Genomic DNA, 15,236 nt, shown 5'->3' with positions numbered 1-15,236 from the left:
CGGATAAGATCCGTTGCAGCAGTTAGAACAGCTGTTATAGCCAGGGATTTTTACTACACCCTGATTCTCACCTGCTCAAGCATGGCCGGGGCAAGAGGACCAGATAAGTGGGATCTTACTACGTGTGGACTAATCTCCGCTTTGAACGGGTACCAGCCGGCTAGATCCAGATGATCTCCTCCCGCTACTCCCTCTCTCCCACACACGGGCGCACCCACCTTTGGATGCTGCTCCGTGCGATGATAGCACGGGCACACACACACACATGCTCTCACGCGCACACACACGTACGTGCAGTCTCAAAAGTCGGGTTGCATAAGGATCAAGATGTCAAGCTTAAACCCGGAGCAGCATTGGCACGGGTGAAAGACAGCGGCAGCGTCGTCAAGAGAGTAATGGCCCACGGAGGTGGAAGTCGGCATGAGAGGAGATCATCAGCGGTTCAGAAACGGTATAAGAATTGTGCTGGGCCACAGAGACATATCGTAGTAGTAGTAGTGGTAGTGTGGTTTACTTGAGGATGACTTCATCAACATTGACCAGATATTCAACAATTTCCTCGTCAAATTCACCATCTTCCTGGTCCATGCCACCTAAACATAGCACAACAGTCAACAGGAAACGGCTCACAACTACTTCACGGCTAACACTTGAGTGAGAAGTTGGCAGTGTTCCATGACAAAGTTCCAGTACCATCTATGGAAGGTAAGGTGGGTTGGGGTGCTTGGATTATTTTCAACTACAATATTTCCTCCACTGAAGGGTGGATTCAAGTACTTTCAACTACAAGTAGTTACCATATCTCCATAGGAGGGTGGACGCGAATATACACATGGATGCCGTAAAGTCTTGTATAAAAGCCGCCCTCGAATAGAAGCCGAATTTTGGGCCCATCGAATCACACATAAGCCTGGTTTTCGTGTTGACATACATAGAAATACCTGTCTTGTATAAGAAGCCTGTCTCATATAGAAGCCTGAATATTTTCACCAAGAAAGTCATAGAAGCCGCGGCTTTTATACAAGACTTTACGGTATACACATTCATGTCTGCAGTGCATGCTTCAAATCTGCACACCATCGTCCTTCTATACCCGCATTGGCTAAAAGAATGCATCACGTTTACTATCCGCACAATCACAAGGTGGATCAGCAGATTGCCGTCCTATTGGTGGGCAACTCTGTCCTGTGGACCGGTGTAGACAGTTGTACAGATGGATTTAAAGGTACCAATGCTATGGCTCTCTGCAGTGAGCTCTAGTGGCAATCCAGCAGTGTAATTATTCCAGCACAGTCGTCTAATCACCCACATGACCGCATGCACGCGAGCATGTGATGCAGACACATGAACACATGCTAGGAAGCATGGACTGAACAGCCATGCAAACTAACCTCTGAGCTCCTTGCGTTGGGCTTCGGTAATCTCAGACTCCACGCGGCGGCGGTACTCTGTGAAGTCGGACATCAAGCGGCGGCGACGCTCAACCAAAGCCTACGCACAGGGTAGAATACACAGAGGACAATGGCAGCAACAGCAGCAAAATCATTCAGCTATAGCTCTACAAAGGACTTGAATAGCACCGGTGCAAATAAAAATGAAAAAAAAAACAGAAAGCCACAGCAAATCAGTAATATAGAAATGAACACACACCTTTGAGGCCTTGGAGTGAGTCATTCTGTCCTTGACTTCGAAGATCTTGCTGTATTCCTTGCGGTCACGCTTGATGCGCTATTTAAAAAAAAAACACAAGAAGAAGCATTTAGTAGAGAACAGTGCGGGTTGAAAGAGTGAAAATGGCTCGCCAGCACACTCATCACTTTGAGCACAATGTCATGTGCACAACTGTATAATGTGAGTACATGCTTGAAGCACAGAATATAGCACGGAGTTCTTTCTGAGAACGCTTCCTGTACAACTTCAGTATAGGACAGGACTGGCCAGAGCAACGTGGGGCGTAGTGGCGGAGGACTGGCCGGAGCAACGTGGAGCTTGGCAGTGGCCTGACTAGAGCAATGTAGAGTGTAAACATAGAATAGTGCCGGTATGCAACTAACAACTGCACACGCTACAGTTACTTTAATAGGAGCATCCAAAACTCACCTTGACTTCTTCGTCTGCAAGGAGAGTCTTTGGTCGAGGGCGCCACAGAAGCTGGCAAAACCGGTCAACACTGTGTCGCTGAAGAAGACGGCCTTGCTGAGACCACACGATGTATCCAGTATCGACCTGAATACACAGACAGACATACAAAATATTGTTTAAATGCTCTTTCCATCGGACGCACTTTCAGGACAGTGTGTAATGTGCATGCAACATACACCATCGGTTTCAACTAGGATTGTACAGTGTGTTGGTGAGGACGGAAGGGGATTGGAAGATACATAGGAGATACTTGTTGTATACTAGTACTCGTACCTTCTGCATCCACCAGCTGACTTGGCTGACTACGTATCTACCAGTGGGGTCCCACTCGACGTCGGTAGCCATCAAGTGCTCGGTGACGTTCATCAATGTCATGTCTGATGTGTCATAGAACTCAAAGACACCATTCGACCTGGACAACAGCAGCAGCATCAAATCAGAAACACTCCTTTTATTTCACATTTCCCCTGGGGAACTCAAACATAATACATGTACTGTGAAGTACACCAATTCCATTCAATGCAATGCAAACTTATTGCTGAATGCCCATGTACAGCATGTGCAGAGCAGAAGCAATCCTCTGGAGCCACGCATACTACAGTCGTCCCTCTCTAATCCGGCACTTTATAATCCAGCACCCTCGATAAACCAGCACAATTTTCAGTAGCCAAAATGTCCTCTTCATGCACATTGCAGCAGTAAATCAGATTTGTTAATCCAGCACCCTCCCTAATCCAGCAGATTTTCGTGGCACAAATGGTGCCGGATTATAGAGGGACCACTGTAGTAGTATGTGTTCTACTGTCTCAGCAAACAAGAGCAGGTCATCTTGCCCGGTCACGTAACAGTAGATGATGCACTTGGCACAACTAACAAAGAAGCTAGTGAGTCTGCTTGGTGCTCTTACTGCTTCAGTCCAGCCAGCACGACAAACTGTCCTTGAGGCGACCAGAAGATGTGCGATACAGGCTTCTTCTCCAGGGTCTTGATGTGCTTCAGCTGAACAGTCAAGCAGCACACAAGCATAACAATGTCATGTGTATGTCACCAGCAGTCTTTCATTGATCCAACCACATGTACAGTCAACTGCTCACAGCAGAGCCAGCATAGATAAAGAATGCAAGAACAGCAGCCAGAGGAGGCTAGCAGAGATGCCCCCTAATGATAAACAAAGAAGAAGAGAGAGAAATGCTACAACAGCACTCCAACAGTTCAGCAGGTTTAGAATCCGCACATCGCTAGCACAGCTCAATAGAGAGGTTCTGCAAAACGAAAATGTGTACGAACTTTCGCTCTACGTCACGAAGTGAGAAACTTCGCACGAACTTTCGCAACTTTGGACGCGAAACTTGCAGGGAACGCGAAATGAACTTTCGTAGGAAGTTTCGTGAGATTGGGTCATGTCGTACGTGCACTTGGCGCGTGCAAACTACGAAAATGTGCAGAACACAAAGTTCGTGCGAAAATTCGTACACACTTTCGCAAGGCCTGTCGCGAAACTTCGTTCGAACTTTCGTTGTGCAGAACCTCTCAAATGTAAACTGGACAGTGGTAACAATAACAAGTGCGGCATTAGCGCTGAAACAGTCCAGTACGGTGACTTTACATTCGCACACATGTGTAGGTAGTCACACATCAACAGCACATATGCGTACATGACTCAACACACATCACCAGCATATACGGTGCTACAGCTATGGCAATGCATGAGTAGCGCGACAGAGGTATTTAGAAAACTACACGTGCAGAGGACGACGTGTCGGCAGCCATATAGTGAGTATGCACAATGCGCCGCCTGTGACAACATGTCAATGCGCCGCCTGTGACAACATGTACACATGTACAGCTGGGCCTTAGCGTGTCATACACGGTGTGTCTCTTTGCACACAGGTTGAAATACAGTCTATGGTGCGTGCATGTAACGGATTCAGAAGTGAGAGAATGCCTTACTTTGTCAGCGGCCATCTCGTAGAAACTGACGCTAACACCATGTGCTGCTTGTGGCTCGTGAATGATGGCAAACTTGGTGCCATGCGGCTCCCAAGCAAAGCCCTGAACTGTATCTACAAGTCCAGATAAAACAAGAAACAATATACAAGGATATACAAGCAGAAATTCAATGATCCCGACCACAAAGTTTATTATGGATGCGACATCAACTGGAAGTATTTAGACTACTAAACTTCGCAGTAGGCACACATCGAAGCAGAAAAGAAAAGATCGAGCTACAACACTATGAATGAGCAACCTTGGGCGGCACACATACTACATGGTATGGGTACTACACCAAGCTAGACTTCATGGTATGGGTACTACACCAAGCTAGACTTCATGGCTAACTAATATATACAAATGCTTCCAAACACAATGCAAAGCCATGTTCAACCGTACCCTTTAGCTCCAGCTTTTCGACTGGGATCTGCTTCTCCCGCATACGGAATACTTCAAAGTTGGCTACTGTTGCCTGTACACGAGGGCAAGCCAAGACAAGGAAAGTACAACTTACATCAAGTAACAGCAGTTAGAACTGGACATGCAGCTCTCAAAATCATGCCGATTCAACACAACCAAATATCATCCACTGCAAGAACAGCATGCAAGTACAGTTAATAAGTCTGCCAATGGGACCACTCTGATAAGCATAACTGTCCCAGCAGAGCACTAGACCCAGTACCCACATTCGGGATCATCTCCTGATTCTCTCCCCAGAACAAGGTGAGTAGCTGTGCGAGGGGACTGTGTATCACAGGTCCCTGATCCGTGGGCTCAGATGGGTGTTATCATTTTATTGCACCTGACCCATGACTTCCATCTACATGACCAGTTAACTACACTGTCAGATCCGATGCACAATCATCTAGCAGTAAGCAATCAGCCTCACCTTCTTGCGATTGTTAATGAAGCGGTCAACCTTGACTGCCAAGTAGTCTCCCTGGCCATGCCATACAATCTTGCACTGTGAATGGGGAACAAAAGGAAGCACACACACACCAGGACATGGTTACAAAAATACTCGCCTTCACCTCATACAGTACAGCTTGGAAACAAAAATCTGTACACCGTCATCGTCAGGAAACTTGGCCAGTTTGCAGCATCAGCCAGTGCAGCACCAGCAAGTCGGCATGCTAGAGTTCTATTAGCACGGCGAAAACTGGACGGTGAAAGCCCATGCTCTTTGAGCATAACCAACTTTCGAGTACTGGTGTGCTGAAAGTATTTATAGTGCTGAATCCAGTACTAGAGTCACAATGTGCGAACATAGGCACACGTCTCCGCAGCTGCATACCCAACATTGATTTCCCAACAACACCTTCTGACACATCCAGTGGCGTGTCCAGGATTTGGCTGAGGGGGGGTTGCGGCCGGGATCAAGGCGGGATGGGGTGGGGGTAGATGACATCATGCTACTGTCCCAGGTCAGCCATTTTGAAAACCGATGTCAAGAAGCTCCTCCTGTAGCCCCCTTCTTCAACAGTTATTCACCCGAACGGCCCCAGAGACTGTTCCGGAGGATCAGCGCACCACACGGGGACAAGTGTCGAACTTGCTTCAAGTTCCCTTTCTTCGTGGGCCTGCGGGACGATCGACCATGATGTTTCGGGGAAGCATTCTCTGGAACGCTCTCCCCTCTGATTTTAGAGTGATACGTGTCTCTGGTCCCTTCCGAAAAGCTCTTTCTGCCATTGATATACTGGCTTACTTTGTGAATATCCTCGTTAAACTTTTATTATCTGCCATAAATTCCAACCTTCTCATCTATCACATTTGTGCATGCATGTCTATAAAATCAACGACGTGTTCCTGACTCCATGAGATTGTCTTTCTATTCTTTGACTCCATGAAATTATTGTCTTTCTATTTCTGACTCCATGAAATTGTCTTCATAGTTTTCTTCTTTTGGTCCTTTCTGTCTTATAATTATTATTATTATCATTTCTTGTTTTCCCTTGCATATCATCCCTTCATCATTCTGTGCGAACCTGTCCTATGGGCAGGTGAGAAGGCATCTCTGCCTGCTCATTTGGTGAAGTAAAATAAACAACAACAACAAGCCGTAAATCTCACACACCACGAGCAGTATTTCTGTACACGCAGCAACAATGTACATTGTAAACTTCAAATTTGCCGTTAGGTGAGCGAATCAACTGCAATTATTTATGCGAGTCCAACAATTTCTCACCGCTCTCAAAGAGTCAAAGCATCCTTTACATAGGCAGCGGTACTTGTCACTGTGCGCTGTTCTTCATGTTCTGGCTACTCGCTGACAACAGATTCTTCCGCGTCTGGCGGAGTGTGACTGTCAGTCCGCTCCGAAAGTTCAACTGGAATAACAGCGACTTCATCACTCCCACTGTTTGCTGTTGGAGCGGCAGCAGGAGTTGCGCCGCCACAGGAACGCTTTACAAAAATTCCAGGCTCTGCTGGCTAGAGCTTGGCCTTTTGGGATGTCCCTGAGACATCGAAGAAAAGCCTTCGAGTCAACCAAAACACGATTCGAACGAGGATGATCGCCTGAGCCCTCGGCATTCGAATCGTGTTTTGGTTGACTCGATCGAAGACTTTTCTTCGATGTTTGTACCGTTGAAGACGCGTCGAGCGCGTCCCAGCAGGGATCACACTGTACAATAGTACACAGTCAGGTCACCATGTTTCTGTAGCCGCGCCGTGCATGCTCACTGTACGTAGACTCTACTCTGTAGACTGTACTGTACTACTAGTCTGTAGTGTGTACAATCAACACCAGCTCGACCGTGCAACCGCTTTTGGACAATCGTTTCAGGCCGCGCGCGCCCCGAACGAGTCTAGCTCGATCGACCCGGCGCCCTAGCGCCCTGCCTATTATTTTTCGAGACCTAGGTCGAAATTTTTGAGGGGGGGGGGGGGGCGCGCGCCCCCCGCGCCCCCCCCCTAAACCCGCCACTGACATCACATTACCTAATTCACCAAATTGACCAATCTCACCGAACTTGCTGGAGCATAAATAAGGTGGTCATCATAAACTTTGCTTCCATGCTCGCTCAGCACACTTTGATTTTGAAATCGGGCTCAGAGCGAACATGCTGAGTGAGCTTTGGCAATCATATCAATCTTGATCATGCAGGCAATCTCAGCTCGCAATATTGGCAAGAAGACTGAATCAGGCTCTGCAAGCACGTGCGCTTGTCAGAAATTTGATCTAACCAGCATCCAGCATACGACTGTTTGGCCTCGTTGAATTCCTCAAAACACGTGCCTAGAAACTGTCATACCATAATGTCCGCATCTTTAAAGCCACGGCGGTATATTCGATTATAAAGCCAGTCTCAGTTATAAAGCCATGGGCTTCAAAAATGAAATGACATTTGAAGTATGTTTTGTAAAAATGAAGGAGTAAGTACTATGCTAACTAACTTGCAGCCCAGCAGGAAGGGCGAACAAGTGGATTTAGATTGAAATTTCTGTGTGCACTTTGACTTTTATGGCATGGCGTAGTGGGGGAGTCATTTTGCATCTAAAATATCTAGGAAGGCAGCGGTGTTTCGAATATAACGCCATGGCTTTAAAGGCGCTGACATACGGTATGTATCAGTTTGATAATTGGTAAGTTCAAATCTGAAAAGAGACCACGAGTAGCCTTGAACCCTGGAAGTGACAAAACCTCGTAGGCGAGTACAGACTGCGTACTACAATACAAGGACTTACATCAGCGACGCTAAAGAGGTTCATTGTACGGATCTCAATCCGGCTGGGCAGTTCCATGAGGGCCACACGTGCAGGGACCTGCGACTCCTCGGGTGTCCAGTAGGCAATGATGTTGTCGGTGGGAGACCAAGAGAAATACCTAATGACACACATGCACGCACACACACACACAATCCACACACATATACACGGGAAACAGATCAATACACAGCCACGCACAATCAGTTTAGGGGCACGTCAACCATAATTTGAAAAAATTACGAGCAATGCCGGCTTTGTGCTATTGTCAACTTCAGCACTGGGATAGCCTGACATGTCACACAGCTACTATATACAGCTATGACGTAACGAATAACTCCGTCTGGAGCCTGTCATCCGACAGTGGGGCAGCCTTGGCAGCATACCACCGGGCCGTGCCGGAGTCACCAGCACCTCCTCGACTACTGCTGGGATGGCAGCATCAAAGGCACTCGCTCCCGCACCTGACGCCACGCTTGGAAGCGCGTCCGCACTAGCGCAGGTGACTAGGACCAGCGATGTGTCAGTCTCAGCCACCGCCTCATCTTCTGCAGAAGCCGGCATGGAACGGATACAAAGAACGGAGCAAGCGCCGATGAAGCCGAGAAATGTTCTGTAAGTTTCAAGTTCAGAAGCCAAAACAGACATTGAAGTTCTGATTCACAGCAGATGTACTTACCGCACACCTCGGATGATAAGACTTTCCTTGCCGAGCAAGTTGCAACCCTGTACCGACAGCATGCGCAGCACAGCACAATCACGCGACGTTATTGAAACACAATTGTACACCAATTCAGCACCAACACTACATGAAAATTGTTCCTAATTTGTACGCCCGAGTTCCTCTAGTAAGTGAAAACTTACAGCAGCACACAAACTACAGTAGTACATAAATTACAGCAGTACAAGACTGAGTGTACATTGCAGCACTGGGGCACATGTCACAACAAACAGCACAGCATAGCACTGCACTGTAAGGTGGCCAGCTCTCATTAACTTACGGGTGCCTCATATACACTGATCACGTTTTCTGTCATGCGTGCAAACAAGCTGCCATCAAAGTTCCACCTGGAAAGCACCACATGCACCAAAGCACAGCCGTGACTCAATGAGCTTGGTTTGATAAGCAACATTTACACAACTCGCATTGAATACTAGTACTTCAAGTGCCGCCACCAGAGCACCCCCATCTCAGTTTTCAGCCAGAGAAAGGAATGCCGCATGGGTGAGTGTGCCTGTCACAATATGAATTCTCCTGATCCCAGGCCAAAACTCAAACTGAAGCGTACAGATTGTATGATCATGGCCCGGCATTCGCCTGCCGTCGTCGTTTCAATGTGCCGCTCACTGCCACTCGAACATGACATGAGTATGGACGGACTGCACCACATGGGCCGTGTGCACAATGAATGAGTCGCAAAACGTAACGTCAGGATTGCCACCCCTCCCGCCTCCCCCTTCCAAAAAAAGATACAAAACTGGCCTAGGTTGTGACTTGTGAGCACTTTCGTGGTAAGGCTACGTCATACTGCCGCCATCCTGAACGCAGCCAATACCTTCAACCCTCACACCCAGTACACACACACACATATGACATACGCACGCAGACAGCTAAGCTCACTTGAAGATCGGCCACTCCTTGTGCTGCTGGCCATTGAAAGCGCGGAGCTTCTCGCCAGTGCGCACATCCCAGATGATGACAGCCTGTGGGTCTGTGTCATGATCTGGTGCACCGTTGAACGTAACCATGTAACGCTCGCACGGAGAAAAGTCAATCATCTGCACATTAGGATGGAAGAGGCGGCGCTTGCGCGAGAAGTTCTCGCCACCCCAGAGGATGACACCCTGTGCGTGTAGTGAGGCGATGTACGTTCCCTGCGGTGACCACTTCACGTACTTGTCGGTCCAGTACTGTGGACAGTCAGAGCACATATCACACACGGACGCCGCAGTCTTACATCTAAGCACAGAATCTGATGCCAACGTGAGCACACCATATTCGAATGTGCATGTACATCCACCCATGTCTGGAATATCTATGAGAAGTACATGTACTTACTGCAGGCATGTGCCGTGTTTATATGCAAAAAAGCACTGGTGGATAGCAAAGAGGCACAATGGATATGGTGCAGTGAGTGCAGCACATTATATCAAAAGTCCAGTGGCATGCACAATGTGCAGTAAAAAAGAGTGTGCAAGACACACCGGCGACATGACTGGGTGAATTCCAATGCCTAAGTTATACAACAGTGCCTGCAATCCAGCCAGTGTGAGAGATTTCCAGCAAGCCAACCCTGTCTCTTCTGCTCGCTCTTTTGCAGAGAATTGAAAAGCAAAGCATGGGCAAGCACATGGTTGCCCTTTTCCAACCCTAGTGACCACCAGTCTTACATCCTTCTCGTGAACTGGTACGGGTTCATTTGGTGTGTTGGTGAAGATGGAGCAGCCCTCTCCTCCCTTGTACAAGACAGCATACTGGTCGTGAGCATCATTATTCTGAAGCCATGCACGGAGATTCTCCTGTGTCAACACACCAAGGAATACACACACACACACGTGCACACGCACATGCACATACACACACATGCACACACACACAAACCCACGTGAAAAAAGAGCACAGTCAAGATTGTTTCTAAAGAAGACAGAACTTTCCTAGATGAAAATGATGGCAACAAAGACGGATAATTGACACATCGATTTCGTTCAGTAGGCATAGGCAAGGATTTTTCTCAATGACGTCAATGCAGGTAATTGCACAAGAAACTTGCAAGTTATTTCCAAGGGCTCCGCTGAAACATACAGTGCAGGATTTCAGTTCCATAGCCACTCGATAGGCAATAGACTCAATTCCCAAGAGCAATTTAGAAGCCAGAACGTACCTAAAGCTAGTCTATGATTGATCTGCCTCAGAACCATTACGAAACCTTGTGAATTTATACTCCCACATTTCCGATTTCATTTGTGCAAAGATATAAACACATGCCTACACAGGCCAAAGAACACGATGACACAGGCCAAAGAACACGATGACACAGGCAAAAAAATGACACGGGCTACAGACAGCAGCAGCACCAACAGCAGCAGCACCAACAACAGCACCAACAACAGCACCACCACCAGCAGCAACAGTACCACTGCCACCAACAACAAATCTTGCACCATACCTCCCGAGTGTATTCCGCAGGCTCTGGTGGCGTAAACTCATCTGGTAGGTCCATGTATCTAACAATGTATATGAGCAAACAAGAAACCTTGTTAGAAAGTAGTTGGGTGGACACACCCATTCCCAAAGGACCGACCCAATTCTTAACACACAATGTTTTGAAAATATTGCCATTGTCAGGTATGAATGAAACAATGATGCTATGCAGGCTAAAAGAGTAGTTTTATACCAAAGTCCTACCACCAAAACAGCATAATGTCGCGCAATAATAAATACAACGTGTTCAGTGGCGAAGGTAACGTTATAGGTGAGACATTCAACCCTAGAACCAAAACAAATCGTGAGGACAAAATCCTGCCGCCAAACACAGCATGATCTCGCACCATAAGAATAATAAATACAACGAGTTCAGTGGCAAAGGTGTAGTTGAGAGAGTCAACACCTGAGCCAAAGCATATTGTCACATTCCGTCATTGTCAGCTTCATAACACCTATATTTCACACCTACTAGTATGTCTTACACCTGTCATGTGTGTGTGTGTGTGTGTGTGTGCGCCGGCAGCAGGACCTAGCCAGACATTCGCAGTCCTGCTTGTGATCCGTGTCCCGTTTTCTGGTCCCCTTTCCATAGGGGTGACACTTGCCCCTCTGGGCAGTCATGCTGCTAGTAGTAGTAGTGTGTGTGTGTGTGTGTGTGTGTGTGTGTGTGTATGTGTGTGTGTGTGTATGTGTGTGTGTGTGTGTGTGTGTGTGTGTGTGTGCGCGCGCGCGTGTGTGTGCGTGTGTGTGTGGGGGGGGGGGGGGGTGCGCGTGTGGGTGTGGGTGGGTGAGAGCATGGGAAGGCAAACACATACACACAGCTGCACCCAGCCAACAACCAAATCCAAGGTACTCACTTCTGGAAATCAGTCAGCAAGTTGACAGTGAAAATATGTGACTTGTCAAGACGATAGCCATTAGCGGTTTCGACAGCTGATCTCGCCTCCTTTTCGTTGCGATACTCAAGGAAAACATACCTAACACAGTTAAGAGTACAGAACATACACAGGGATTTCAGTTTTCTGCACACTCCCCCAGTGTTTCAAGCTAACCAACAGACTCTCTCCTCTGATGTACTCGCATAATAACAAAGGAAATTTAATACTCATCCATGGTCGATGGTACTGCTGCAAAGCACACGATTGTGCTAGTATGCATGTGCAGATGCTAGTCACATACTGATTTAGTCTCCAAACCACCATGATACATGCAGTGGGGTGCACCTTGGTCTTGGAGGGTAATCCTCGCACTGGTAACTGAGAGGCCGACTAATGACCTTTTTCTTCAACATTCTGTGAGGGGGGGGGGGGGGTGAAATGCTGCTCAGTGTTCACTCAACAAGGTGTCGGAAGATATTGATGTGCTCGAGAAACAATATCAGCCCAACGGCTAGCATGCATGTGTGTGAGCTAGTACGAATGGGGGGGGGGGGGGGGGAGGAGAGAGAGAGAGAGAGAGAGAGAGAGAGAGAGAGAGAGAGAGAGAGAGAGAGAGAGAGAGAGAGAGAGAGAGAGGACAAATTGCAAGATTTCATTTTTAAAACATTCACGAACAGTCCAACATATCCCATACCTACATTACGTAAACAAGCCCATCTGGAGGCATTACTGGCTGCCAGATACGCTCAGCTGTGACAAAAAATGTATTTCAAATCTCAATCCTGCCGGTGTAACTTTAATACACTGAGCGCTGTTCTTCATCCTTAGAAAGTCAAGATAAAAGTGGCTCATTGTCACTTCTCACCACTTCTTTCCTCCACAGATTGCTCCACTGCATGGGCATTCAATTTGTACGCAACCTTTCATAACTCACGTTTTTTCATTACTTCCACCTTGGCCTCACATAACTATTGCTAGTTTTAACCAGAGAGCACAACAATCCCCGTATGAAGTTGTAGTGACTACTGGTGGATCGGCCGCTATCAAGTTAGACAGTGATACAATTAGGTCCTGGGTGCGTTACCGAGCTCATAGCATGCGACATTAATTCCCAATGCTATACACTATACACATAAAAAATTAAATAATGGAAACGATCTCGACGTTGTATAGACCTAGCGGTACCAAATTCCACAGCACCCACCGCTGATCACGCTTGACCGAGGTATTCCACTTCCGGTAATGGGCATGCAACTGAAGGTCGGATGTGTATGCCGGTCAATAGAGTGATGCATGATTGTGGTGTTTGGTAGTTCTGTCATAGACTAATGGCTGGGTAGCTGCTATCCAATTCGTAGAAAATTCCCTCATGAAAATGACTGCATTGTACAAGAAATTCAGTGTCATCCCCGTGAACTTCAGGCTGGTGTCGGTTTGGATTGTTTCCAACATGATACCATGACCACAGAAAATTCAATTGCGACCATCAACCCCAGCTCTCAAGATAATCGACAGAATACTTAGAAGCATGGATTAGAAAATATAAAATCAATATTCTCAACTTCACTAACCCTCTTGTGACCCCATTGTCATCTATGGGAAAGTATGGTTTTCCAACAATAGTTCCAAAACGTGACATAATCTTCATGACGACGGCTTCTAGCTTAGCCAATCTCTCCTTTCCAACTTCAGGGATATTGTCGACAACAATGGCTGAAGAGATTCCACATACTTCCTGAGGCTGTCGGAGTCCAGCTCTCCGCATAAGCTCTGCACCGACAAAGACGGTTGGGTGTCAGCTTCCTGGAAGCAGCATACTTTACACACCCATCAAGAAAACCACTAACCTTCATCGCTGACCTCCATGTCTGGGCCTCCACCGCCGGCCATTTGCTGCAGTAAACAGCGTTCTCCTCAAAACAACCGAACTTGAACACGACAGGTGATCCTTCGCCCACAGTTTGCTCCCACACGGGCAGTACAGGGATCCGCAAAGCGGAGCATGCTAGCACCCGGTCGGCTCCTCGGATCGGACAGACACTGTCGCCATCTTGAGATCCATGGCAACAACTGGTTAGCAACGGGCTGCTCACGTCACGTCGTCGGGCATGGCCCAGTCTTGTAAGCAGGGAGTCGTAAAATACCGGGTATTTTACGACTCCCTGCTTGTATACAGTATTCTCTTGATATCGAATACCAATAGCCTCCTGGGGCTACTCTTGATAATACTTACAAGCAGGACTCTTGCCGTCTTGGTATCATTGTAGCCAGACCCTGCACTTGTGGAAGGAGTGTCTGAGTCCATGGCATAACTCTTGCTTGAAGCTGAGATTCACACTTGATTTGCCACATTACCACAAGTAAAGAGCCCCCTCCCCACCCGGCACCTGGCTGCAGGCATCTGTCATAGTCCGTGAGCCAAAACTCAAAATCACAAGTGCCGTTGCACTCTCGGAGGGACAAGTCGCCGCTTACAGTGTTGGTCAAGGACATCACAAAGGATACGTTTTCGCTTGTTGGACGTTCCAGAACCGATCCAGAGACCTTCGGGAGGGCTTCTTTTCTCGACCAAATTCCACCGTGAGAACAAATATTTTTACGCGAGTGGTGAGGTGTGCATCGGACGAGTAAGCACAAAAGTACGATTTCGGGTGGAGTGAGGAAAAATAATTTATTTTTTAGAAGATAACGACGTTGACGACAATATGGATTTGGGGTTTTGTGATCACTTTATTGAAGTTTATTCCTTTCGTGTACATTGATGTTGTTTGACAACAATGGAAGAGGAGGAAGACGTTTCTAGTGGCAGCGAGGTGCCAGATGGGGCAGCTGACGGCAACGAAGTGGCAAATGACAGCCCAGCGGAGTAATATTGCTGGAATTTGTGTCTGTGTGACAGCACCCAATTTAGTAGAAACGAGAAGCCTGCAGCGAGTAATATCGAGACTACAAGTTGGCGTCGCATCGTCAGCGCTGTTCGAGAGAAGGACGACCATGTCTGGGATTTTCTCTGCCAGCACAAGGGCTCAGGGAAGAGCAAACGGTGTGGCTGGTATCATGGAAAGTGCTACACCAATTGCACGCATGTGATCCTGAGCATTTGCAACACTGGAGAAGACCAGTGCCTCTGATTTTGCTTTATCTATACTTACTGACAGTGATGTGCATGTAGTAGTGAACCCAGAGCCACATCCTAAGGCCAACAAGGGGCTACCTACCAGGAGCTTAGTGGCTGATACGAACAACGAATGCCATGAAAGCAGAGCACGGTGTCAACACAACACCGAGAACTGGTCCACCCAGAGTTTACG

At 47.5% G+C, this 15,236-nt stretch overlaps 1 protein-coding gene across 1 annotated transcript; it reads right to left on the bottom strand.

Moving 5' to 3' along the window:
* Positions 1 to 316: 316 nt before the first annotated feature.
* On the bottom strand, positions 317 to 13,923 carry LOC135830779 (eukaryotic translation initiation factor 3 subunit B-like). The gene is made up of 18 exons (XM_065342997.1): positions 13,773 to 13,923; positions 13,497 to 13,695; positions 11,905 to 12,024; positions 11,010 to 11,067; positions 10,234 to 10,362; positions 9,464 to 9,753; positions 8,844 to 8,910; positions 8,522 to 8,568; positions 7,825 to 7,963; positions 5,024 to 5,098; positions 4,534 to 4,606; positions 4,093 to 4,205; positions 3,050 to 3,141; positions 2,416 to 2,554; positions 2,101 to 2,226; positions 1,651 to 1,728; positions 1,392 to 1,491; positions 317 to 593 (listed from the first exon to the last, which is right to left on the bottom strand). Exons 1-18 carry the CDS (start codon positions 13,813 to 13,815, stop codon positions 511 to 513), a joined length of 1,971 nt encoding a protein of 656 aa, XP_065199069.1. The 5' UTR covers positions 13,816 to 13,923; the 3' UTR covers positions 317 to 510.
* Positions 13,924 to 15,236: the final 1,313 nt, after the last annotated feature.

Source organism: Sycon ciliatum, chromosome 1 (assembly GCF_964019385.1).
Source record: "Sycon ciliatum chromosome 1, ocSycCili1.1, whole genome shotgun sequence".
NCBI lineage: Eukaryota > Metazoa > Porifera > Calcarea > Leucosolenida > Sycettidae > Sycon > Sycon ciliatum.
The sequence above is the reverse complement of the archived record's forward strand: the minus strand, read 5'-3'. Positions and strand labels throughout refer to the sequence as shown.